This window comes from Psittacula echo (genome assembly GCF_963264785.1).
Source record: "Psittacula echo genome assembly, chromosome: 1".
Classification (NCBI taxonomy): Eukaryota; Metazoa; Chordata; class Aves; order Psittaciformes; family Psittacidae; genus Psittacula; species Psittacula echo.
This window is the reverse complement of record NC_137735.1, coordinates 39,692,886-39,720,752: the sequence shown is the minus strand read 5'-3', so window position 1 is coordinate 39,720,752 and position 27,867 is coordinate 39,692,886. Positions and strand designations below refer to the sequence as shown.

The 27,867-nt window shown below is 37.0% G+C and overlaps 1 protein-coding gene across 1 annotated transcript in view; it reads right to left on the bottom strand.

Annotated features, from left to right (window-relative positions):
- Positions 1–27,867, bottom strand: part of GLRA3 (glycine receptor alpha 3) — a gene marked incomplete at both ends in the record, with an annotated part of 76,647 nt that overhangs the window by 23,769 nt on the left and 25,011 nt on the right. The window contains 2 exons of the mRNA XM_080620787.1: positions 5,542–5,624; positions 8,857–9,080. Coding sequence (XP_080476913.1) covers positions 5,542–5,624; positions 8,857–9,080 — 307 coding nt within the window. The remainder of the gene's footprint in view (positions 1–5,541; positions 5,625–8,856; positions 9,081–27,867) is intronic.

The window sequence follows — 27,867 nt, the reverse complement described above, 5'->3', positions numbered from 1 at the left end:
TTGAACAGCACTGCTCAGAAGTTACATGACTGGTTAGGTTACGTTAATACTGCCTCTGTTAACTCAAAGTCTGAGGTCTTGCACATCTGTAATGCAAAAGCAGACGATAAATTGTTAATAAAAAGGCTATCATCCCAGGAGCAGAAGTTTGCCAGAGGGAGGATTTCTCAGGAAAACTCAGGAATTATGCATATGCATGGCACTGTAGCCTCTCAGCAAACAGCTCTCTTTAAAGAGACAACTCATTTTTAGGAGCCTGAAGTCATTCCAGGTAATTAGCTAGTGAACCACGCACTGGCCAAAATGAAGAACTGGCAAATTAAGTGGAATTCAGAATTAACTGGCAGTGTAGAGGGCCTGAAACAATTGGGAAAGTTGGATTTGGCCTGCAGCTCTTCTTTAACAAATGGTCTGTCACAGAGCTGCTGCTAAGTGTGAAAAAATGAAAGTAAAAAGATGTGGTCATACCTATTGAGGAAGGAGGTGGAAAAGACAATGAATTGGATGAAGAGAGGTTGTCAGGACTTATGCTTTGAATATCTGGACATAAAATAAAATGCAACTGTAGTGATAGTCTATTTAATGTGTCTAATCTATGCAAAACTCTGGCAGAAGGTGGACAAGGCAGATGTACTAATGCTAGCCTTTAGACAGCACTGAAAATCGTCTAACTAGAGTGAAAATTTTCAGCATGTTCAATTTCAAGTTTCAGGAAAAATTGCAAGGAAAAAGAACGTGATCCTTCTGAAGTATTTCTAATTAGAAAGGGAAACTATAGTGTTTGGAAAAAAAGAAAGCCAAACTTTTCCCTCTGTCTGGGTCATCTTTCCCAAAAAATCTTATCTTTTAAAAAATAGTGTTGACAAGTTATTATCAACACCCGTATGAGGTCCCTGAAATAAAAACGTATATAGTGTCTGTGGTTTGTTTTTTTTAACCCTATTATTAATCTTAACAATAAATATAATATTTCATTTGTGCAATTTTGAAAGTACAGGAATAAAGCCCTCACATATGTTGTAATATGTTTCATAAGAGGAACAAAGCACTCACATATGTTGTATTATGTTTCTACTAGTATGTAGTATGTTTCTTTTGTAACTGAGTATTTTTACTATTATTTGAATGTTCAGGGATACTGAATGTCACATCAAGTTGTAATATATGAAAAAAGGAATGCTATGAGATAAAAGTGAAATTTAAAAAAAAGAGACAGCAAGCTCTAGTATATGAAAGAAAAACGTTTCTTTCCTAGGAGACAGGCCACAGAAATAAATATGTATCTAGCTGACATTTCTTTTTGTCTTATTCAAGCAGAATAAAACTAAAATTATCTCACATGCCTATAGGCTACCCGGGTGTAAGGCATAGAAATAGAGAAGGGATCATTTAATATGTGCATTTTTATTTGCTCATTCAGCAGCTCATTCTAGTTGCTGAGAAATCATCTGATAAAATAAATCTTTTAAAAATAGAAGACATTTCCACTTAAATATTTTTCAGGCACTTCATGATATAAGTGAAGTACTTTAACCAGGGGCAAATTCAGCTGCTTAGACTGACTTTGAAAAAACATTATATGAGCTGGCTAAAAATAAACACATCATTTGGGAAGAAAAGCTATACATGAATTTTCCTCTGGAGCAACAGTATCAATATTGAAGGAAAGTATCTAGTACTAAACAAAATTATTATTTCATAGCAAAGGTAAAACCTAATCTGTCCTTTATAAGTAACGGTCAGTCTTTCTTTGCAACCTGGGGGTAGAATGAGTGAGAAAAAGATGAGGGATTTGTTAGAAACAGTCTGATTTACTTAGTGATGTATGCAGGAGCACGGCTTGCAAGATCAGATACATTTTAAAGAAACTGAGATAAATTTGTCTTGTAGATTCATAATCATACAATATCCTACCCAACTCGTCACTCAGTGGAAAAAAATCTATGATCATCACTTTTAAAAGAAACATCTGGAAGCATGGCTGCTGCTGTCTTGCTTCTGCAATCACTTTAATTTTTATAACACAGCCTGATGATCAGATTATTTACTCAGGTCATGAGATGACTGTGTTCTCTGCTTTGAAACCCCATATATTCCACTTCCCCAGACAGTGCATTAACCACCAGAATTAGTACTTTGATCCCCCTGTTTAAGTTGTCTCACTGTGAGCAAATAAGTGTAAGTCAGACAGCTACAGGAGAGGATGACACCATGGCCTAGAAATTAAAGGTGCTTGTATGGATTCAAACTCTTGGGGTTATGTCAGTTCTTACATCAGGACATTTGCTATAAAGCTTGGGAAGATGCTAAATACACCCATCCTCCTTTTCTTCTTCTGTAATTTTAAAGAGAACTGGATGTCTGTTCTTAGCCAAAGACTCTGGAATGTTTCTTCCCACCTTTTTTTAAGTTTTAGAAATTATTCAGTTTTCAGACTTGTACAAAACATTTTTTTTACTTTGTTACTTTCCTGTCCAGCATGCAGATATACTGTAACTCCTCCAATTTCCCTTCCTGCAATTCCTGTATAAAGAAACTGGGTTTGGGCAAGTGAATTCCTGCTTTTAAAGATCTAGGAGCTTGGAAATGATGCCGCTGTGCCTAACATCTTTGGATCTGTCCCAAAGCCATTTCAGGGAACTGCTGTCTTGTTCTTGCAAACCTAAGTGGTAGCTCCCCTATCAGACACATAGGTAGAGCCATTGCTCCTACATGCTGCAAAATTTTCTGCCTCAGGCCAGTTACTTTGCCTATATTCTATTTTTCAGTGTCTGGAAATGTAAAATAGAATTAGACAAGGCGACATGGGAAAAGCTTTATTACTTGTAACTTCCTTATGAAATCAAATTTGATCTTTCTCTGTAACTACAAGATTTTGAAGTACTCATTTGTATTTTGTTCAGGTCTTCTTTTGTGAACATTGCCTTTCTCTGCTCTGTAAACGTGCAGCAGGGAATTTACTCCCACAGAACCAAATGATCAAAAACAAGACTTCAATGAAAAATATTCTGCTGAAAAATACAGTTGAACATCTACAGTGCTATTCAGCTAATAAGTGTTGGATCGCTGTGGTGTAGTTTGTGGGAATTGTGAGCCCCTGCAAGGTTTCTATGAAGCAAATCAGATGCCTATTTGTTCAAGAATGCTCAATTGTTGTACAACCTGTCCTCACAAGGGCTGAAAGAGAGGAAAAATGTGTGAGCTTTATGAAGCTGTTAAAGCAACAATTTCTTAACTTTTAAAGCATATTATTATTTTAAATTATAATTATTAATTTTAAAATTATACCTTTTGCTTGTTCAGTCAAACACTATGGTACTTTCTGCTTGAAGCATAATTGTATATAGTGAATATTCCTGCCATCTGTATGTACTCTGGTACAACTGCCTCATATTAACGTTCTATTTAGCCACGTTAATTATAAAGGTGACATAGGTTATTAGGAGGATTATCTGCTTGGGTTCACTGTGAAGTTTTGCTTAAATATCTGCTTGGGTTCACTGTGAAGTTTTGCTTAAATACTGAATGTATAATATTGCCTAAGCTCCTTGACATTTGCAGCAAATAATTATCTTTCAATTTCAGTCAACAAAATTTCTGCTGTCAGATTCTGCCATTGCCCTCACATTGAAAGCCTGTTTTATAACATTACCATCTGTCCATTGTAATGAAAGTCAGAACAGGCTTTCATATTCACCCTGAAATTTTTTGTAAAAGCATTACATTACCTATGCAACAAACAGTTCTGACATACTGACTGATAGGTAATTACCTCCATTTTCTTTCAGATGTTACTTTGTTCTGGTAAAATAAGAACTCTCCCCAAGAAATAATTTTATAAAATTATGTGTGTTGTGTTTCTGATCTATGGTACATTTCAAATAATCCAGTTTGTTCATTCTATATGAAGGAAATTATTTTATGAGATCTTTTACTTATTGATCCTAAACCTGTAAATCTAGATCTGACACTAAGATGGGTACTTATTATTTGTTTTCCACTTGTTATTTATTTCCAGAACCTTCAGATTGCTGGAATTTTTCAAGGAAAGCTTACTTCATTTTATTTCTGTTCTTCACATAATTTTTCTGCCAGAAATCTCTTCCAAAGTACACTTATTTTAGGGGTAAAAGGCAATTTCCAAATACTTTGTATCACAAGGAAAATTAGAATTTAATGCATATCTGTGTCTTCCTCCTCACGCATCTTGTGTCAGCTCAGATCATGGCATCAGATAGACCCTTTGGTTTTGTCTTTTTGTGTGTCTGTGCCTTGAAATGGCATATCTGTTGTATGCTTTCCATCCACTTTTATGTTCTAAGCAAGATATCAAGGGAGATGATAAGTAGATTGTATGACGGGTTGAGTTAACAAATGCTAATCTTATTTCACATAAAAAGTATTGCTGTTAACTGAAAGATAATTCTGCAAAGCCTGTCTTATCTAAGCTGGTTTCACCTTCTCTGCTCTCCTCACGATATTTGCATATAATGCAAAATAAGGCTTTACAAAGAGATTGTTTGAAATAGGTGGAGTTGTAGTTTTACCTTTTCCATTGAAATTCTAATGTAACACTGGGTTTGGTCAAACTCTCAGATCTTTTCTGCAATATAAAGCTCTCAGGTCTTTTTTTCTTTCTGTGTTTTGCAACATGGTTTCAACGTCATGCCATCTGTGCTGCTAAAAATTGCTTTAAGCCCAGAGTCTTTAGAAGATGCTGAATTTTTCCAGTGTTATGACTGATGGTCAGATCATACTCACATTTTATCCCTCATTAAATGATACCTTGTTTGGACTTCTTCCTCGTTATAATGCAAGGGCACTATAGCCCTTCCCAAAATATTTCTGGGGCTGGCCCACTGATCCAAGATGCTGCCCAAGTTGAGGGGATGAGAACTGTGTAAGTGATATACCCTGTGTAGGTACAGTGCATAAGCATATACATAAGTGCATATATATTCTTTGCAATCTTCTACAGTTCTCTCTTGTAGTAAACACTTTTCCTAATCCCTTCTAGGCTTAGGTAAAAACTACATATATCTGTAGCTAAAATATGTAGGCGCGGTGAAGATCTAGGCAGGAATCTGCAGAGCAGGAACTTAGTATTGTATCATCTTGTTTCCAGCTTTTTAGGAAACTGAGCTATTACTGATTACGGGATATTCACATAAATCATATAAATCACTTCTTTAAGTTATTCTCATGTTTCATTTATGCTCTTCCATATTACTGCCCCCTGTATGTGTGAACAGAGGGAAGACTTAATGGTGAATTCCTGTGTGAATAAGTTTTTTACATAAGGATAAATTGGCACTGGGTACTTAAGTTCAGTAGTAACTTCAGATTTTCTGTACAAGTAAGGATGAAAGAATGTCTTCCTTGTTTGAAAATCATGTATGTTTCACAGATTCTTTTGGTAAAATAGAGGATTCTTCTTTGAAAATTTGTTCTTGTACCACAACAAGGGGTCTATCTACCTCCTCCATAGCTGTTGTAATCCCTGAAAAAGTATTTATAGGATAATACATTACGCAAACTTACAGCTTTCCAGCTGCATTATACATGTTTGCACATCCATTGGAAAATTTTTTAGATCCATCGGACAGGACAGTATTAAAGTCAATCTGAAAGAATACAAAAAAAAGTATTAAAAATATACCATAAAATGCCATAGAAGAGCACAGGAAGGATGCATGAAAATACTGGAAGTCATTAGGAATTGAAGAAAATGCATTTATTTTTTTTAATTAGAAAGCTCTCAAAAAAGCTATAGATTATCTGAACCCATTTCAATCACTCAGCTTAGTTTGATGATATGGAAAAAAATTATGGCAGACTTTCAGAAAAACAAGTTTTTAGTGGGGTTGCTTAAGTCTATGAGAGGTCTTAAGGAATTCAACAACGGCATGCTTTTTTGTGTTACAGCAGAATTATTGGACTGGTGCAGTGTTTCAAACATAAAATTCACCCAGAGTTACACGAATTTTGTAACAGATGTCAGCTGCAAATCATGATGGCAAAGTAATTTCTGTGTTATTGTTCTAAAATAAGGTGCTTAATTTGTCAACAAAAGGTTTAAGATAACATTTTATGATACTGATGGCACACTGAAACGTCTGTAATTTTGAACTGCAGCTGTGTTTCATGTTAGTCCTGATATTTCCTGTTAAATACTTTGCAGCTTATAAGCAAAAGGGGTATTTTTACATTTTATGTCAATACAGTAACTTATCTTTAAAGTAGTACTTCTGGGGAAGGGTCTGGTGTCTTCTGGTGAAGACTTATTCCCTGAAGTCTTATGAGGAACGGCTGAGGGAACTGGGGTTGTTTAGTCTGGAGAAGAGAAGGCTCTGGGGGACGTTATTGCTCTCTATAACTACCTGAAAGGAGCATCAGCCTCTTGGGGATCGGTCTTTTCTCCTGAGTAACAAGTGATGGGACAAGAGATAACGGCCTCAAGCTCCTCCAGGGGAGGTTTAGACTGGATATTTGGAAAAACTTCTTCACAGAGAGGGTAATCAGATATTGGAACAGTCTGCTCAGGGCAGTGGTGGAATCACCATCTTTGGAAGTGTTCAAAAACCATGCAGATGAGGCCCTCAGAGAGACGATTTAGTGGTGGTGTTGGTAATGGTTGGACTTGATGATCTTAAAGGTGTTTCCCAACTTAGCTGGTTCTATGGTTCTAAGAGTTAAAGGCACATATTTTTCCTCACTGGTGTTCTTTAGATATCCATTCATCATCCAGTGTCATGACTGTACCTTCATTTATTGGATCAGTTGGCAGAATGTTCTCCAAAAACCTTACATGGGTCATTCCCCTGTTTTTGGAATTAGGGCTAAAGGGAAGTGGGCATTAGGTGGCAAGGGTGGCGGTGTATTTCTTTAATTTTTCTTTTTTGCTCTCAAAAGTTTCTTGATTCTTTGTTACTATAACTTCTGTTTAGCCTACCAGTGACAGAGCTGCAGGGGGAGAGCCTGAGGAGGGAACTCAGACCCAGACCTTATTACCAAGCCATTAAAAATGGTCCCATACACAAAATCTGACTAATAGGCTAGTAACATGACAAGTAATTTCAGAGAAGAGGCACCTGGACTTTGCTTTGCGCTTCAGTAAGTAGTCAGGTGTTCATTGAATCAAGGACTGTAACCTGATAATTTTCATGGGAATATTATAATTCCAGTGCAATTAAGGGAGGAGGAATCATTAGGGAATGAAAGGAAAAAGAAAATTTAGAAGTATTCTCCTTTATTTTTTACTTTTAATATTAAATCTAGCATGTTAGCAATTAACATGTTGCCCCTCATCAAAAGCTGAACTGACTCAGCTAGAAGGCGGTTATATGATTTTAAATCTGTTTCAGAAATTGTAATACTTCTTAATTAAATCACGGCAACATAAACTTTCTGGCTCCATAAGTAACACAACAGCTATAATTTTCTTTCATCACTGTCAGTGTTTGCTTTTATAATTTAGTATTATAAATTTCTCATGTTTGTTTTCTTTCTCCCATTTCATGTGACCCTGAATTTGGTCTGAATTCTATTGAAGTTCCAATCCAAACTTGCTTCAGTTGAGTGGTGGTGTCTATACCCTGTGTTGTACGTATCTGGAGCGAGTGGGGTAAGGAGGAGGAGTTATTTGACTAGAGTGGAAAAACTGCCAGTGCCTCTCAGGGTGATTCATACAGTTTGGAGATAATTGATTTACCTCTTCTTTCTACTTGGGTCCAGAGAAAGAATCCTTTTTACTTGCTTTCCATCTGTTTCTAGTGACAGAATACATGTTGTGACACTGAAGAATGATTATGTTCCCAGACTGGCAGGCTAACCTCCTTTTGGATATGAAATACAGGAATTTTAACCCAACCCTTTCTTCCTATGTAAGCTTGGCAAGACACTGCCCACTTGCACTGCAAGAAAGGAGGAGACTCCCTTGACACTGATACATCCATGCAAGTCACAGATGTTTTGCTTTTCATTTAGTATACAAATTTCTTCACAAATTCCTGATGTCTCTTCAAAAAGTCCAATTACCTGTTAATGCAGTGTCATAAAAACATGCAAAGCAAAACACTAACTGGACAAGTGGCATGTTTACTTTGAAAAGTGTAACATTTTGCACATGTAGGTCACTGTATTAATATCAAATCTATACCATGTCTAATGGGGCTTTAGTATGCTTATATCTGATGTGTTTCTCACTAGATCAGGTTTTTGAAGGTAGTGGTAAAATGCCTACTAATGGCAGTATCAATAAAAGGAAAGTGGTGAGAAGAGAAGAGAAAAGAAGTAGGATAACTAGATTTTGTCAATACTTATGATTGCTGCTCACAGCTTCTTAAACCTTTTCAAAAGGTTACTTCTCACTTTTCTCTCCATTTCCAGCAGCAAGTGATCTATTCTTTAAATGTCATGCTTCCTCAAACAGGTCATGTTTCCATGTTGAAGTGCAACTGAAATATCCAAAAAGGTGAAAATGAAATAAAATTGGATTATCATGACATTTGGAGGCTACAGCATGTGAAACTCATACATAGGCCAGTTCAGATTATGCCATTCCAGGATTATTTGCTCTGTGCAAGTGTCCTAGCTCCACTATGCTCAGTATCTGTATTTTAAAATGGGAAATATACTTTTCTTACTATTTTTGCTATGTGAATGCCTAATGAGGAATCATTTTCAATTTTAGTATTAACAATGAACAGTAATGATGATAAAGGTCTGTATTCAAAACTCACGACTATTTCAGATATAGCTCTGCATGACTAGCAACTGAAGATATCCATTAGGATTTCTTTGGTACATTTTTGAGCTTCTGTCTGCAAAAAAAATATAATTTGATTAGAGACTCACCTGATGGAATAAAGTACATTCCCATTTTTGAAAATTCGCAACAACTTATTATCTGTTGTAACTTCATGAAAGTTGGCACCTTTTTCATTAGCAAAGAACAAATCAGGTTTCCAAATTGAATCCAACATGGATGGATCTAAGTCTAAAGAGTCATCTGGATATTCACTGTATGCGAGGCGTGGATCATTCCAATTCTGTCGGAGAAAGATGTTTACTCGGTAATCCTGAATGAAAGAGAAAACAAGCAAAGCTTTATCGAGCATAGGGATTTAGCTTTTATTTCATTTCTTAGCCATGTAATCCCCTGTCCATCTGTGGATGACAAAAGTATTACTTAGATGAATACCAGCATGATACCTATTTGTATTAATGGGGACACAATGGATAAGAATAAAGATGTATTTCAGGGCTATTGAAAAATCCCAAGCTAAGAAAAACCAGCCTCTATGTACAGTTCATAAAACTCCATATAACTCTACCCCTACAGTAACTTTGTCTTGAAGGCAAAATGAGAGAAGCATAAAAAGACTTTTACGGAGTTACTTTTTTCTGCCCAACTCCTGGCTGGGGCTTTCCCATTTCCCTCTCTTTTGCAGTGAGAATCTGTTCCACTATAAGAGAAGTTAATTTATTTTTTCTGTCTCTAATCCTTACGTATTTTAGACCCACCACTTACATTTTGTGTGCCTCAGTTCCCTGTGGAAAATTGTGTGAGAAGTAAGCTGCCTGACAACTGTCTGAGGAGGATGCATGTTCCTCCTCTCAAATACGTTGGAGATCATAGAGTCACAGAGTGGTTTGGTTGGAAGGGACCTTAAATATTCAGTTCCAACCCCACTGCCATGGGCTGGGACACCTTCCACTAGACCAGGTTGCTCAGAGCTCCATTCAACCTGGCCATGTATAAGATCATATAAGTCCTTAAGATAAATTAGCTTAAGTACAAGTGGAGTCAGCTTAATTCCTACAGATAGTCCTGTCTTAATCAAGAGTGCTTTTATAGAAAAGACGATTGGAGTACTTCAAACTCCTGAAATTAATTTTGAAGTTGTATATACTCTCTGTCAGAGACAATGTTGTATTTATGGTTGCACACATTCTTCAAGCTTTATCACTCTGAAAGGCAAAAGTATTTTAATAAAAGTGAATGTTAACATCTCATTATGTTATATCAAGAACTGACAGAATTGAGACACTGAGCATAAAGACATAGGAATGATATTTTTAAAGGCTATTACTTTTTTTTTTTTTTTTTTTTTTTAAGAATTAATTATTTTTTTAACCCCCTGCTTTCAGAAAAGGACGAAGAAAAAATTCCCTTCTTTTTCTGGCTAGTGGCAGCCTCAAGAGCCATAAAAATGTCTTAAGAGAAACTATTGGTACTTTTAATTGTTAGCAACATGGCATGAAGAAACCAGAGCTAGAGGTTTTTTTCTTTTTCTAAAGTAAGCAAAAACCCTTAGACAAGTCTGTGCTCAGTGTTCATAAAACTTAGCTTTTATTGTCTTCCATGCAGCAAGAAAACATAATATCCCCTGAAATATCCTTATTTATTTGCATGATACCCCAAATACCACATAGTACCAGTTCCCCTTCCAAATTCCTGTATAAAATCAAAGGCGTGGAAGAAGCAGGATGTGGGAGCAGTGACAGCTCTACTACCTGCCCCAACATGTGGAATGCTTGCACTGAAGGAAACACTAGCTCTAAAGCTGGGGCTCTGGGTGTGAGCACTGCAGCTCTCAGGACTTCCTCTGCACTTCAGCCAAACCTAGGCTTTTCCTTTAAATTTTTATAACCCAAAGTATGTCTATTGATTTTACTTTTCTCTGTAGAATATGATGAAATTCTGAATGGGATTTCTCAAATGTCTAAGACAGAATAGGTGGAAAACATATAGCAGAAAGCTGAGTGAAAATGGAGAAAGACAAATGGAAGAATCTGCTCAAGGTTATATTAAGCTATTCTGTGTGGCATTTTGCATAAAGTTTATTGGTTTAAATTGTTTCAAGCCCTAAAGATTAAAAGAATCCTAGTTAAAATTTTCATTGAAGCAAGTGAAGCTATTTTTCATGGTTCTTTCCCTTGAAAAGTCTGACTTAAATTGGCTCTCATTATTCACAAAAAAATTTCCTAATCTGTCAAAAGGAAAGAGATCTATTTGATTGCTGCAGTATGAAAGACAAGTATTCATAGTCTCAGTTTATAATTATACATTGTGAGCATAAGGCTAAACTGCTTTAAACAGGTAGAATTTCTTCATGTAAACACAGAGACCAGAATTTAACTGCCAGAATTGATTCGTTTTCCTACAAGAGGATTGCTATTCTCACGTGCTACTTGCCTGGAGGGGGTTACTCCCAACTCAAATAACTGTGTGCTGGGAAGGTTCCTTGAGGGGAGAGAGAAATCATCAAATCATCATTTAAGTTGTGGTGACTTCCAGAGCCTGAAGGCTACCATTGTCTGAACAGCTGCTGTACCCTGGTTCTATGGAGTGAGTCTTTATAGGTTTGCACTTGCTCCACTGTCCTTTGAAACCCTCAGACACAGGGTGAACTTTCTTACAGGGTCAGGATACTGGTCATCAGCTTCATAGGGCTCAACAAAATAAAAATTGGGAGACCAGGTAATTGTGCTTTGTTGAAGATGAGGCTATTATGGACTCTAGTAACAATTTCCAACACACAGTAAAATTTAAAGTGCTTACAGATTTCTTCTTCATTATACTGATACAGGTAGAGCTATATTCCCACAGCATGCAGAATATAGCTAGACTGCCTAATGGAAAGTTCTTCACAAATCCTGAAGATATTAATTGACTAGCTATCACTGGTTTCTTTAATGCATTATTTAATATGCACTATATGTGGAATCTTTCTAGATCTGAGAGAAGGATATATAAAAATTTCCAAAATATGCTTTAACCTGAACATTGCATATCACCTGCTGTCATAATTTTTGAATGCTGCCATTGGAACCAAATAATCAAATTTTCATGCATAAATGAATAATCTTCCAGAACTCTACTTGTTGAAGTTTCAAATACTATTACAATTTTGATTGATATATTGCCGTGGTTTAAGTCCAGGTCGTAAATCAGAACCACACAGTCTATTCCCCCCCCCCCCCCCCCCTTTCTTCCCTCCACTTCTGGAGGGACGGGGAGCAGAATTGAAAGAATGCAACTCCCACGGGTTGAGATAAGAACAGTTTAATAACTAAGGTATAACACAAACCACTACTGCTACCACCAATAATAATGATAAAGGAAATAACAAGGGAAGAGAATACAACTGCTCACCGACCGGAACCTCGCCCCCACCCCGCCGTGATCCAGCCTTTCCAGGGACTCTCAGTTCTACATCCTGGGCATGACGTGCTGTACCTCTTTGGCTAGTTTGGGTCAGGTGTCCTGTCCCTGCTTCCTCCCACCTTCTCCTCCTCCCTGTCAGAGCATGAGACTCACAAAGTCCTTGGTCAGGGTAAACATTCTGACCAGTAACTGAAAATATCGGCTTTATCAGCACTATCCCCAGGCCGAAAGTCAAAACACACCACTGCACCAGCTGCTAAGAGGTAGAAAAATGACTGCTACTGCTAAACCCAGGACATATATCCAAGTGAAATCTAGACTTGTCTTTTGCATAACATTGTAAGATGATTCTAGCTTTATCTGATCTAGCTCACTGTAAAATTTTAACATGAAAATCTTACGGACTTTCTATGAATACTTCTAAGAGTAAATTTAAAGCCACATTAAATTTATGGCTTTATTTTTCTCATATTATTCTTCACATGAACAACATGAGGAATATTGTTCTTGTGAAGATTTTTTTAAAATTTGATTACTGTGGCTCTTTGTTGTAATGAAAACTGGATATTATCCTCCCTTCCTAAGAAGATACCACAGATGTACTGGAAAGAGCTGCTCACAAGAAGACTGAAGTAAGGTATGAAAATTAGAAGGGTTACCTGCTGCTAAGGAATGAAAATTAGAAGGAAAAAATCTACAGAACTACTAGAGTCATGGGGGAAATAAGGGATTATTTAAATGGTTTATGCAGATGTTGCAAGGGAGAAGAATATGTATCAGATAAAATAAGATCCAAGGGAATCCTGGCCTAAAAAAATACCCAATGTCTTGAAGAGCCACTTCAAAATAAGTATACTTTATAATTATGATTTATTTAATTTATTGAATATGTTTATCACCCCACAGGGAATGAGACTATTTGGTCTCCCTTTATCCACCCTCACTCCCCCAAGTTGTCAGATGCTGAGTTATCAGGTATTCACTTGCTAGTAAAATAGTACTAGTAGTTTCATATTTCAGAACGGCATCCTTGGTACGCCAAAATATGAAGAAATACGTAGTGCATTTGTCACTTCCTTTTCCATTTTGCTTCTTCGATAAATGAAAAAAATGCTTGGTCTTTGTTCTGCAAAATACTGTGGTTGCCTTATGCATTTTCAATATATTTTGACATTTTTTTATTGCTTCCTTGATTAGTATAATTAGACAGGATGCCCTGTGGTATATTATTACTTTGTGGCAATCACATCTTTCCATTTCAGATTTCTTCACTGGCCCTAAACAGTCTGCCTGCACTTTAGGTAATCAAATTACTTTAGGTAATTGATGGAGTTTCCTTAGTTTTCCTTTACATAACTGAAAATTTCAGACTGGAACAAAAGCTATTCACCTCATGATTTCAATATGCCTTGATAAAATTTCCTTAAGATAGAAAAACAAGTATCTAAATTTAAGCCCCTGAAATTGGTATGTCATTTTCCATGCAGACTACCAATGTCATCGCAAAATCAAAGTAGAAGACTCTTGAAATTTACACTGACATGTAAATATAAACAAAATGCAAATATAGTTTGTATAATTTGAAGGATTCCCCCATATTTCCTCATGCTTAATATTTGGAACTCCATGATTACTGAAATTAATTATGATGAGGCCTCTTCTGTAGTCATGTATGGTCAGAAAAGGAATATATAGAAGAAGGTGCAGAAAAGGATGATGTAGGACTGGATAGGATAGCCAGTTCTGTGAAAATAGTCAAGAAAAGTTTGCTTTTTTAAAATCAGTAGTACAAAGGACTTATGAGTTGATTGATGACTTAATTGGCATCGATTAATATATTGAAGGGTAAACACTAGAGGCAGAAAACATTTTAAATCTAAGGACAAGAACTTCCTTAATTATCAATAAATTTAGGCTAGAGTGAAATGGCTCATCCTTTTGCTTGTCATGCTAATAAACATTGGTGATATTTTCACTTGCATGATTTATTATTGCAAATAAGGGGACTTTTTTTTATTACATCTTTTCATTATTGCAGGTCTGAACTGCAGCAAGGATAGTGCATATATCTATGGCAGTTCAGTTAATGAGTGAAAAAAATTACAACAAATTCCATGCTTCACCATAAACTGTAACTCATTAATCTGTCAGAGATTGCAACTAAAGAGAAATTAGCTGTGATTTAAATTGATTGCTGAGTACTTAACTCTAATTGACACATCAAATCTGTGTCAGAGTACTAAGATTTGATTAGTGCCAAACATCCCTAAGAACATGCTTTTCTGTACTGAATAGCTGTAGGGCATTCATTACAAGAAGCAATGTAGATATGCTGTTGATTATGATAGTTTGTCTGACTCACAGAATCCTTCCTGATGATCAGTCCCTGGATAATTCCATAGGTGGAATATTTCTTTCCAGATCAGCTTTCGGCAGTAAAACGAACCTTACTGTTCTCAATCTAGAATTATGGAATCCATAGAGATGCTGGGAGCAACTGCAGTACCATACCACTCCCTCAGTAAGAAACAGCTTTGTAGATTTTCCAGAACCACATGACTCCCTCATGTCTTTGTTGATGGGCTTTAAGAGAAAGTCTTCCTGTGTCCTGTGACTCTTGAAATTTTGCTGTATAAGGCAAGTTCCACACATGAAAACATGGAAAACTTTCCTGTCTAATCCTGGCTGAAGTTAGTTGGCTAAGCACTTTGCTGTTGATTTAAGCTCTAAATTTAAGCCCTTGCAGGCTGAGGATGAGCAGTAGGGCCTGTTCTGCTCCTGGATAAAACTCCAATCCCAGACTAGTTTAAAATTGTGGGTGTTCTCACCCCCTCCATTAAGTAGGACAGGCCAGATGTTTTGGGAATTTGAGTGAGGGCTAGCTTGCCTCTGACCTCAGGAAGCTTTAGGAAATTATTTGAGCTATTCAGAAAAGATTGCTGATGGATTTCGAATGAAGACCTCTCTTTCTTTGTTCATGGATGTATAAATGCAGATTTTAAGGTGTACATTAATATTTTTAATCTTTCTTGTGTTTTGTTTTGTTTTTCTTGTGCTTCTGAACTACCAGGTATCTTGGTGGGTGTCCTGTGAATAGTTTTGTTAAAGTTTTATTTAAATTTTGCCTAATTCCTTTTCAGTATTTGACTCCAATGACTGCCCAGCAGTATTCATATTGAAGTCAATAGAACTAGAATATCCTTGGCAAAGAACTAACTAAAACTAGGACTTCAAAATTGCCACCTGTAATATTATATCTCAGATTCCCTTACAAAACAAAAATTCAGGGTTCAGCAAATAAGTATATACACTACTTGTGCACCAAATACTCTTCCTAGGTGTGTCACCTGCTTTCATAACTTTGGGTTCTGAAATCATTTTCTCTACATTTTGGTAAGCTGGGAAACAGCCTTGTTACATTAAAAAGTCTAGTATAAATATTTAAAATCTGCAAAGAAGTTATCCAAAATCAATGAAAGACTTAACCAGTGTAAAGTATAAACATATACCTTGAAAACTGTTGGTTTTTAGGTATATATGTATTCTAAATTCTATATATATAGATTATATCAAGGTGTGCAAATGATGTATTTTCTATACTGTTTTCTAAAACTATAGAGTAACCAATTTCATAAAATTCACGAAAATAAGGAAAAATATATTGCAAAACACGAACTATTTATTAGACTGACTAGAAACATCAAATTTTCAGTATTCTATCCCTTCAATTTTACTAGGAGTTGAGTAGCTAAACCCTTTTTCAATTTAAGTCTATAAAAGTTGATAAAAGAACTAAAAAGAAGATTGTGCCAGATTCCACATATTGTGTCAATGTTTGTGGAAGGAAAGCAGACTAGCAATCTTCTTTAACTAGTCATGTTATGCCAATATATTGGCTTTTATATGTTCCTGTACATTTACATTCTGGAAATCTATTAAATGAAAAACAAATCTAGTGACTCGAAGGTCAGGCAATGCAGACTGCTTATTTTTTAAAGCAAAGGAATAAATCCAGATTCCCCAGAAATGCTTTTGAAGATTATTGTTAAATTATTATCATTAAAAACAGGTAAAGAAGAAATAGTGAACGCATACTTGTTTTTCATTAAGTGTATTCAATATATTTGTTTTTAATTTACCTTCAATATCTTTATGATTGTGATAAAGTGTTTGATCAATATCTGTTCACAATGGCTTACAATGTCTAACAACAAATGCCTGGAGGAGGCAGCTGCCTGTGTTTTTTTTTTTAATCTTTTTATTTTGTTTAGTTTGTTGGCTTTTTGTTTTGTTTTTTTTTGGAATGAAAGATACGGGATTAAATTTGCTTCTAGGGTTTGATAATATTTTGTAAAGGCTTGCAAGTTGGGACCTTTCCAAGCTGTGGAAAAGGCTGCAGCTACAGGGAGCTAATGTTTGTTGGCTTTGCTGTGTCAAAGCCCTGGATTGAAGTTGTTTTGGAAAAATAAAAGCCTCACCAAACTGGAGCCCTAGAGGCAGAGGAGTAGAGAAGCCTGTGAGCTGGGATTGATTACATATGGTTTGGAGAGAGGGAGGAAGGTGGCAACCTGTAGATCCTTGTTTTGAGACATCTATATAGTGAATCTAGATGGCAGGGTAGTGCCTCCTGCGTAAGATGGTTTATGAGCTGAAGGGACAATGGAAATTACTTGAGAGTGAGAGAAGGTACACAACCCAATTACAGAATCACAGAATCCCAAGGGTTGGAAGGGACCTCAAAAGATCATCTAGTCCAACCCCCCTGCAACAGCAGGGTAACCTAGAGTACATCACACAGGAACTTGCCCAGCCGGGCCTTGAATATCTCCAACGTAGGAGACTCCACAACCCCCCTGGGCAACCTGTTCCAGTGCTCTGTCACTCTCACAGTAAAGAAGTTTTTCCTGATGTTCACATGGAACCTCTGATGCTCCAGTTTACACCCATTACCCCTTGTCCTATCACTGGACATCACTGAGAAAAACCTAGCTCCATCATCCTGACACTCACCCTTTACATATTTGTAAACATTGATGAGGTCACCCCTCAGTCTCCTCTTCTCCAAGCTAAAGAGACCCAGCTCCCTCAGTCTCTCCTCATAAAGGAGATGTTCCACTCTCTTAATCATCTTTGTGGCTCTGCGCTGGACTCTTTCAAGCAATTCCCTGTCCTTCTTGAACTGAGGGGCCCGGAACTGGACACAATATTCCAGATGCGGCCTCACCAAGGCAGAGTAGAGGGGGAGGAGAACCTCTCTTGACCTACTAACCACACCCTTTCTAATGCACCCTAGGATGCCATTGGCCTTCTTGGCCACAAGGGCACGTTGCTGGCTCATAGTCATCCTCCTATTCACCAGGACCCCCAGGTCCCTTTCCCCTTCACTACTTTCCAGCAGGTCAACCCCCAACCTGTACTGGTACATGGGGTTGTTCCTCCCCAGATGCAAGGCTCTACACTTGCCCTTGTTGAATTTCTCCAGCCTGTCCAGGTCTTGCTGAATGGCAACACAGCCTTCTGGTGTGTCAGCCACTCTTCCTAGTTTAGTGTCATCAGCGAACTTGCTGAGGGTACACTCAGTTCCCTCATCCAGGTCGTTGATGAAAACATTAAACAGCACTGGTCCCAGCACCGACCCCTGAGGGACTCCACTAGTCACAGACCTCCAGCTAGATTCTGCCGCATTGACCACAACTCTCTGCTTTCTTCCTTTCAACCAGTTCTTGATCCACCTCACTACCTGATCATCAAACCCACACTTCCTTAGCTTATCTATGAGGATGCTGTGGAAGACAGTATCAAATGCCTTACTGAAATCAAGAAAAACCACATCTACCACTCTACCATCATCCATCCACCTAGTTACTTCCTCATAGAAGGCTATAAGGTTGGTCAAACATGACTTCCCCTTGGTAAAACCATGTTGGCTACTCTTAATGACCCCCTCAGCCTTGATATGTCTAGAGATGGTGTCAAGAATAAGTTGTTCCATCACCTTTCCAGGGATGGAGGTAAGGTCCTCCTTCTTGCCCTTCTTATAGACTGGCGTGACATTTGCCATCCTCCAATCCTCAGGCACCTCTCCTGTTTCCCACAACTTACCAAAGATGATGCAGAGTGGCCTAGCAATGACCTCCGCCAGCTCCCTCAGCACTCGTGGATGTATTCCATCCGGACCCATCGATTTATAGATGTCCAGATTGCTTAACTGATCCCTAACTCAGTCCTCATCTACCAGAGCAAACTCCTCCTTTCTCCTGACTCCTTCTGGGGCTATAGGAATCTGGGGCCCCCGGGTAGAGTCTGCAGGAGTAAAGACAGAGGCAAAGAAGGCATTCAGAACCTCTGCCTTCTTTATATCCTCTGTCTCCAGGGCACCCACCTCGTTCAGCAGTGGGCCTATATTTCCTCTCGTGTTAGTTTTATCCGCTATTTGAAGAAGCCCTTTCTATTGTTCTTAACCCAACTTGCAAGATTAAGTTCCAAGGAGGCCTCAGCTGTCCTAATTGCCTCCCTACATCCTCTAACAACTGTCCTATATTCCTCCCAAGTGGCCAGCCCCTCCTTCCATAATCCATAGATTCTCTTTTTCCACATGAGTTTGCCCAGCAGTTCCTTGTTTAACCATGCTGGTCTCCTGGCTCCCTTACTTGATTTCCTACCCATTGGGATGCTCTGATCCTGAGCTTGGAAGAAGTGATCCTTGAATGCTGACCAACTATCTTGAGCCCCTCTACCACCTAGTACCCTTTCCCATGAGACTTCCCTTAGCAATTGACTGAAGAGGCCAAAGTTGGCCCTTCAGAAATACAGAATTGTGGCCTTGCTAGGTATTCTGTTCCTCCCACACAGGATCCTAAACTCCACCATCTCATGGTCACTGCAGCCAAGGCTGCCATTGACCATCACCACTTCAACCAGACCCTCCTTGTTGGTGAGTACTAGATCCAGCAGCGCTCCTCTCCTAGTTGGTTTGTCCACCATTTGCATTAAGAAGTTATCATCAATGCACTGGAGGAACCTCCTAGGCTGTGAATTGGCTGTGTGAGTCTTCCAGCAAATATTGGGGTAGTTAAAATCCCCCAGGAGGACCAAGGCATGTAGTTGCGAGGCTGCTTTCAGTTGCCTGTAGAAAGCCTCATCAACTCCTTCATCCTGATCAGGAGGTCTATGATAGACTCCCACAACTGTATCACCCGTACCAGCCTGTCCCTTAATTCGTACCCACAGACTTTTAGTCAACTAACTGGGCCTGCTGAAGACTGTGTGATAAACGAGATAGTTTCTGAAGTCACACAGGTTGTTTTGTGCTGTTGAAGAAAGCAATCTCTCTCACAGATGCTGAGTTCTACTATTGTGTAAATTAGTATTAGAATCTAGGAGGATTTAGGGGGAAAAAAAAGAAAAAAAAAGAGGTCTGGCTCCATTGTTATAATGCCAGTAATGACACAGGGAGGGGCATGTCAGTTAAAATGCATTATCAGCCCACACCTTGCTGATCCCATTGGCTTTTAAAGAAAAGTAAAGCCTGAATCACAGTCTCATAATACTTCTTTTTCTACCAGCTGCTAGTGACCATATTTGACAACATGCTGTGTATTCATGGAAAATAACTATGTATGAAACATATTTTTACCATCTCTTTTGATAAATGGTATAATTTTACAGTTTAATATTAAAGTATTATAAGATGATTTCAACTTTTGGGATACAATTTAGGATATCTCTTTGCAATATGAGTATGATGTATAAAATATGTGAGTGCACAGCTCTTTCAGGCTAAGCGATTACTTTGGCTATTGTAATTAAAAGTGCACACCCAGAGTGCATGAAGTACCAAGTATTCCCAATAGAATGAAGATATGAGAACAGAACTGAATTTTTAAATGATGCCAAAATAACTCACACTTATTCAAAGAAAGAATTTCAAGGTTAATGCTTCATGTAAGACGATTATGCTGGAGAACTTTTCCAGCACGTATTTACTAGACTCAAGAACAGAAACCAGGAACAAAAGTGACAGTCGAAGAAGCCTTAATTTTCTTTATTCATGTTAATGTAACAGTTATTCTAAAGACAACTGTAGCTTTTATTTCTGTAAACAAAATGCTAGTAAATTACAGGTTAATGGAAAAACAAGGGAGAAAGGCTATATTCTTACAGTGATAGATGGGGATTTATGGACTTAACTCTTATTAGTGCTAATGGGAGTTAAGGACAAAATCCCCCTATATCATGATGAGGTTAATTTCCATTGCTTAAATACACATTATAAGGCAGCTATACTAAAGATGTTTGAACAACTATTTATTTTGGCCTAGTCCTTTTTTGTTTGTTTGTGTTTTTGGGTTTCTTTTTTTGTTTGTTTGTTTTTTTGTTTTTGTTTTCTTTTTTTATGATGTCTTTACATGATATCTGTGTTCTTATAAATTAAAAAAACTTTATGAGTGTTACATACTTATAACCTCAATGGAATTAATCTTATATGATTGCAACAAAATATGAAACTTTATAAACAGCATACTTCATACAGTGTGAACAGAGCTATGTAGTGATGCCACAATCATCTTTTCACAGATACTCAGCTTTTCCATAATAGTGACTGAGTAGATCTCAGCTTGCAAATTAGTAGTCTTTACAGCTTTTTCTGGGTAATCCTGTAATCACTATAGCAGGATATAGACCTTTAGCGACTGCTAACCTGATAGCTCCTATTCAAACAGGTTGAAAAGATAAATATGAAGATGTAAAAGTAAGTAAGAAAATGCTGGAGGGGATGAGAGAAACAACATAGGCTTTTATAATGCAATGCTGTACAAAAGCAAGCAGAAAAAGAAAAGTCAATGAAAGCAAATGTATGTAAGAATTAATAGGAGGTGTGAACTTTTCTTCAGCTTTTCTAGAACAAGATCAAATGGGTGTAGGTAAACACAGTACATAAATATTTGGCTAAAGGCTAAGTCTCCCTTGGAATGAGGAGATAAAGATTCTGGAATGACTTTTCATAAGGGCTGACATGTAAAGAAACCATGGGTTTTAGACAACATTAGAACAGGTGATGAATAGGATTATAAAGCAAAATTATCTGCAGTAGTAAAGACTTGCACTGACCATGTAAGAGATCCCTTCAAGACTTCTGTTCCTATTAGTTGCAATATATAGCTATGGGGAAATGGAAAATTTAGTGTCTTTAAATTGAGCTGTTCATCTTTTTGTATCGTACAATTTTAATTTTTTTTTTTAATATTAAGATTTTATCTTCAGATCTAAAGAATGTTTGTTAAGATGGATCAGATGGGGAAAATTATTTCCTATAGCATGTTTGGAAGAGCTGATTATAATACATATCCTGGAGAGTATCTAATTTAGAAAAACAGAAAAATTACTCCTAAACTTCTATGACGTAAGTACTAAAGAAACTGCAAGCCTGGATTCATTCTTTTCTTCAAATGTGGTAAAAAATATTTGAAGGTAGGTTCCCCTCAATGTAAGTGAAACTTTAGCAAAAGCATGGCCCAGCACACATGTGTAAGGCTACCACTGCTGCCTGTTCCTTAGACTAATGAAATAATCTCTCAGTGCTGTGTTCTAAAACGTTTACAGAATTAGATATACCTCAAGTTGGTATGGATAGTGGTATACCTGATTTGACATTTCACCCAGGACTAGGAAGTCAAAACACAAGACACTGCATGCATCTGGTGATAGCTGAAGAGAGTTTTTGTGGATGCCTAGCTTGAACAAGTGGATAAAGCCACTCAGCTTTCAGCACTAGGCCTTGAAGTACTAGAATATTTTCCACGTTGTGTGTGACAGCTGGGACTATAAATTGCTGATTGTTTTTCGTGAAGAATCTTGGAGATTTTATTCAACATTTAACATTTTGTTGTTGCTGTTGTTCATTACTGAAAACATTTGTGTGTGGATATATGTATTGGCAGAATACCAAAGTGTTTAAGTATCATGTCTTGGTCTTTTGTTCAACTGAATGACAAAAAACAACTAAAATTTAGGAAGATGATCAGTGTTTTCTTTGTAAAAGTCTGTATGCAATACTTTTCAATTAATTTATTTTGTATGTGTAGAACTGCATCTTCAAGCAGCACAAAAATAGATCAGCAGTGAGCAGTCTGCTTTAAAATGAGAAAGCCTGTTGTCAGTCTTATCCTGCAGCTTTTCTACTTGAGCTCAGAGTGCCTGTCTTCTGCATGTGCCATAATCTAGAAACACTGTACTTGGATGCCGGGAAGTAATAAAAGTTATGTCTGGAAACCTTGACAGCATCAGACAGGTCTGTAATTAATCATAAGTTACCCTTACAGATGGGTATTAGGATCCAGGTGGTCTGCTTATATCAGTAGGAAAAGTTAAATGGAACCAGCAGTCTTTATTTCTGACTCATATATTTATTCTCCATATTACATAAAGATCCCATTGAATTTCAGCTACAAGTTCCTAAAAGTGTTACAGAATTTGGCTGTGACTCAGACACCAAGCCTTACTGGAATAAGTATAAAAACTATTCCAACTCATCTTCTTCCAAAAAATCTTGAAATAAATTATGGGTCATAGTCACAAAAATTAATTACATTTACAAGTCAGAACAACTGAAAGGGGAATTTTAGTATTTGATTGTGAAAACCTGGTATATTATGTTTCTAGATTCCACTTTTAAGTCATTCAGTTTTTGCAAAGGGACCACACCTTTACTCTGTTTGTGCCCATTACATGACTGCTGTCAGTGAAAACTCAGTCTGAACTTCTGTTTTACTGTAGATACTTGCTATTATCTTTTCAGACCTATGACATGTTTGTGCACAGAATATAATCCTTTTCAGTTCCTGCATCACTTTTAAATTTCCATTGATGCTGCAAACACAAACTGAGTTGGATCCTCTGTGGCAGTACTTTCATCTAAGGCTATCAAAAATGTCCAAGACATTTTCAAGCAGCTTTTCATCATTACAGTATCACTTATTCTAGACTGTAACTTCACAGTCAATCTAAAGATGTTGACTGCATGAAATATTTTCCTTTCATACAGAAAGTTTCAGTTCTTCGTAAATCATTGAAAGGATATTTAGAAAAGGGAGGTTTTAAGACCTGGAAGCAAGAACTGACTCTTTTTCCAGTACTTTCTCAGGCAAATGCACTTTGTTATTAAGTAGGATTGCACTGTATCTCTAAAGCTTTCAGCAGAATTTGGCCTCAAGACAATATCTAAAATAAACTTGAGACTTGCTCTTGAGTTGGTTTGTTGCAGTGACAAACAAAAAAGTTTAACCTCATTTTTAATAAAACAAGATTATTCATTTTCTACTGATATATCTCAATTCATAGTTTATATGTCTGTTTTTCTGTATATCCATGTTGAATATACTGGCTTTCAAATGTGAAATATATGGAAATCATCCTGTAACTGAGTCTGTTTTTCAAATAACATAATCACACTCTGTTAACCAAGGAACGAACACTACTGCTCCCTAATAACTCACTGGAGAGTTGCTTCTGAAAACAGTTTTAAAACCACTGGAGGGACCAAGGAAAGAAGCCTGCCACTGGCTTCTGCAATGGTCATCAACTTCAGCAAAGGTAAAGCTTCTGGTGATTTTTAAAGATCAATGTAAGTAGCCATTTCTGCTGGTCCAAACCTAAACCAAACATGAGTCAAAATTTTTTTCTTCACTGCAAAGTTCATTTTCTGCACAAATTCCTGAAATTTAATTCTGGAATGATCCAATCCAAACACTGTCTATTATTTTTTCAATTTTTTTTTTTCTGAATCAATTATAAATCATCAAACGAATCAAAAAGGAAAAATCGACATTTCCTTTACTTTGTCAGAGTCATCAAAGGAGCCCAAACTCCTGTAGTTACTTCCTGAGAAAAATCTCCATTATAGGTGCCAGGAAAGAAAACATAAATATTCAGATCTTATAACACAGAAAGAGAAGGTTAGGAAAAAAGTATACAATAGTATAATCATCAGCATAAACATCCCAAAGGCCAGGAGATAAGTACAGTGAGATTATTTCTCCTCATTTCTGACTTGTGGTGTAAGGATGAGTTTCAGCGTTAATAGGGAACCAGATTTCCCAAGATTTGGAAATTCAGCTGTTGGTACCTGATAACCATCATGTACAGTATCATCTGTACTAGCCTCTTCTCTGCATGGTGTTAACCAACCTATCCACCTGCTGCACCATCTATTACAGTTCATCAGCAAACTAGATGCTTAACCCGCATGTTTTTATGCACAGCTCCAGTTGGTCTCATTCTTAATGGGCACCTAAAACCACCTCTTCTCCTCAACACCCAATAGTGATATACAATATGCACACTTGATCAGCTGTTGCAAGTAGTTGGTGCCATGCCACATCTTGTAACTTGGTTAGATGGACAGGAATTGGCTGTGCTACCATTGCCTAACTTTTCCTTGTTCCTCTCTGCTTCATCATGCTGTTGCACTGTTGTAATCCAGTAGACTAAAAGTTTCAGAGCAGAACTGCATAAAACAGTATTTTCCATTGCTGCTTATAAAACTGACCAGTTTGGAGCTCTTTTTTTGCATACTATAGAATTTCTATATGGTGTTGAAAATATGCTGTATCAGGGCAGGGTGATATGATGCTGTCTGCTTAGAATGCAAGCTCATCAGAGGGATTTGCATGGATTCATCTGGACATATAACAAACTGGACAGCTACAGATCCACTAGAATGTGAAAAATCTCTGCCTACTCCTGAGCCTATAACCCAGGCTCGGAGTGTCAGAGGCAAGTTAATGATAAAATGAAGGATGTTAAATAATCTGTCTTCCAAACTCACACAATAACAATTTAATGACTTCTCTGTGCCTTGATAGAAGGGAGTTAATTGTCAAATAGGTAAAAATGTTGAATGCTTTTTGTAATCTTGAAACTATAAAGTGGCCTTTATTACATGTTCGCTTATCTGAGATGAATATTGTGCAATGTAGATATTTGTCTGTCACGTCAGTATTAACACATCACTATATCCACTGCACAGATTTTTTTCAGCATATTTTCACCAAAGAAAGGCACACACTTCCTTGCATTGAGACAATCAACTACAAAGGATTTAGAAAAAATATTTGATGAAATGCTTCAGCATTAAGCTTTGCAATGTATACAAGTGAACACTCCTTTCAAGCACTCTATTTAAAGAGAATAGGTAGAATAAAATTTAAACAGAAATACTCACTTGAAGATGAAGCTAATGAAATTAAAAAGCTGTGACTTGTAAAGAAGAGTAATTATGATGGTTTAAAGATGGGTTAATGTAGGTTAAAAGCACATTTTATTTGTAAATGTAAGATAAACTTATTAGTGTATTAGAGTGCTAAAAGGTATATCACCTGCTTTCTAACAACATTCAGGATAATACAGTTCTTTAGAGACTGAGTCAAGAAATATACATCAGCAAAAATGTGCCAGGAAGAAGTAAGGGACATACGCTTTTGAATGTGTTAATTGTCTGCACTGTTATAATTTACCATTAGATCTCTCAGTGAGTGTCCGTTTCAATAAACTTCTAGCACGTGCATTACGCTAAGCATATTAATACACACTTAGTAAATACTGTTGTAAATCTGGATTAAGACCAAAGTGTTGCTCCTGACCTTAAAATTCAGAACACCTTGTGGAAGTTGGTCAATCATATTTACTAGAATAAAAGGCTTTTTGGTGTGGCCTACTATCTGCCCTTTAGCCTCACTGTCCTGTAGCCTTTGCTTCATGTATTCATTACTGTGTTTGTAAATATTTGTAGCTGAAAATGTTGGCATTGGTGTTATTCTTACCCTGTAAAATTGAATAGTATATTCTTTTTATGTTGACACCGCTCATTCTGAGATACAGTGCAAATACAACCTTAGCACAGCTTGAGCTACAAAAAAAAACCCAAACCCTCTGTAAGCTTTTGAGGCTGTTGTGATAAAGCTTGAAATTTCAGTCCCAGTGTATCAATAAGCAAATTATTTGGTTTCCTGTAGTATACAGTTCCCACATTGACAATATATATTTAACTTTACATGACCAAGCAATACTATTGATTTATCAGTCTTTTAAGGTTAAGTGTACTTCGGTAGGTTACTATTTATCTTAAATAAAAAATGCAAGATGTTAATTTATGTTATTTATGTTAATTTCCTATAATGAAAGAGTAATTTTATTCTGGGCTTCCACATTTTTATTTAATCTCATATTCCTTAAGATTTCAAAATCCCAATTGAAGAAAAGCATAATAGTAGCAACCTGTAAAGAAAGACTGGATGTAGATTTTCCCCTATGCGTATGATGCAATGAAAGTTTACTTGACTAAAGAATGAGTGTGAAATACTTGCTTTATGAATATCATCAGACATGTACAGGTCTGGTACTACCATCTGGCTCAATAACACAGAAAGATTGTCAAGGCTGGACTTTAAGTCGCACCCATCAGGAAAGTTTGTTTAAGGGAGTTTTAGATTACGTGTTTTACTTTTTCTTTGGCTCCTCAGAGCGTATATGACATAAATTCCTAGCAAGAGGTGGTATGCCTTTTCCACACTATGAAAGAAGAAAGGGAATATGAATTCCCAGCAGTAACCCATACTCTAAATAAGTCAAAAGAAATGTAAAAAACCCCAAGCAAACCTTCAAAAAAAGAAAGAACCAATTTACAGAGTTTACCAGCTGCCGTAAGCCAAATTAAGATACATTGGTTTGACTGTCTCTTCTGATAGCTAGACCAGGTGTGCACGGGTTTAAGAGGATGCACTTACTGAAAGCTGATTTCTGCCACACACTGTAAGTTCCCATTGCGCACTGACAAATTCCTCTTCCTTACTGCAAACTATACAGTCCTATAACGTAAAGTGGGCACTGGGCTATTTTGCAGCTGATCCAAGTTTGGGGTTTTTTTTAACCCATTGTTTTTGTGTGTTTGCTGTGTTATACGTAGCCAAGGCAGCAGAGGGAGCCCAAAGATTTTGGTCATCAGTGAGAGAACCAGAGACAGGGAGAGAGACTGCCAGTGCCAAGAGCAACCACGATAGTGGCTTGGTGTACTCGGACTTCTTTAAAGCTGATAAATACACTCATATTCATTATTCAGCTGGTTTAAATATCAGCGAGAATTCAAGGTACCACTTAGTGGCCAGGTTTTATTTTGCACTTGTTTCTTACTTCAGCTCTTTTGTTTACAGTTTAGAAAAAATATTTATCAAGAATATAGAAGTCCTATGTGAGCCCAATAAATTGTTTTAATGACTCGTTTTATGCGTAAAGATTTAGAATAAATGTTAGAACACAGCTACCTGAATTTTAAGGACTACAGTAAATAAATAGTAGCATAGTGACAATTGGTAAAATACTGAACTGCGAAGTGACTTTTGTTCAACAATGCAGAAATTCAGCTTGCAAAATAATGAAAGATGGTTTTGATTGTAATTTTAAGATAGACAGATGTTCATGTTTTTCAGAAGATGTTCATCTTCAGATGTTCAGTTTGGAGGAAGTTAAAGCTAATAAAATGAAGGACTGAAAGTCCCATCTACATAAAAGTATTTGTTTTTCTGCAAAGGAAGATTTGGGTCTCTGAGAGGTCAACAGCTGCTGACCATAAACAAAACATACTGTGTATCAGTGAATACATTATAGACAGAATACCAGCATCATAAAGTCAGTATTTGTCT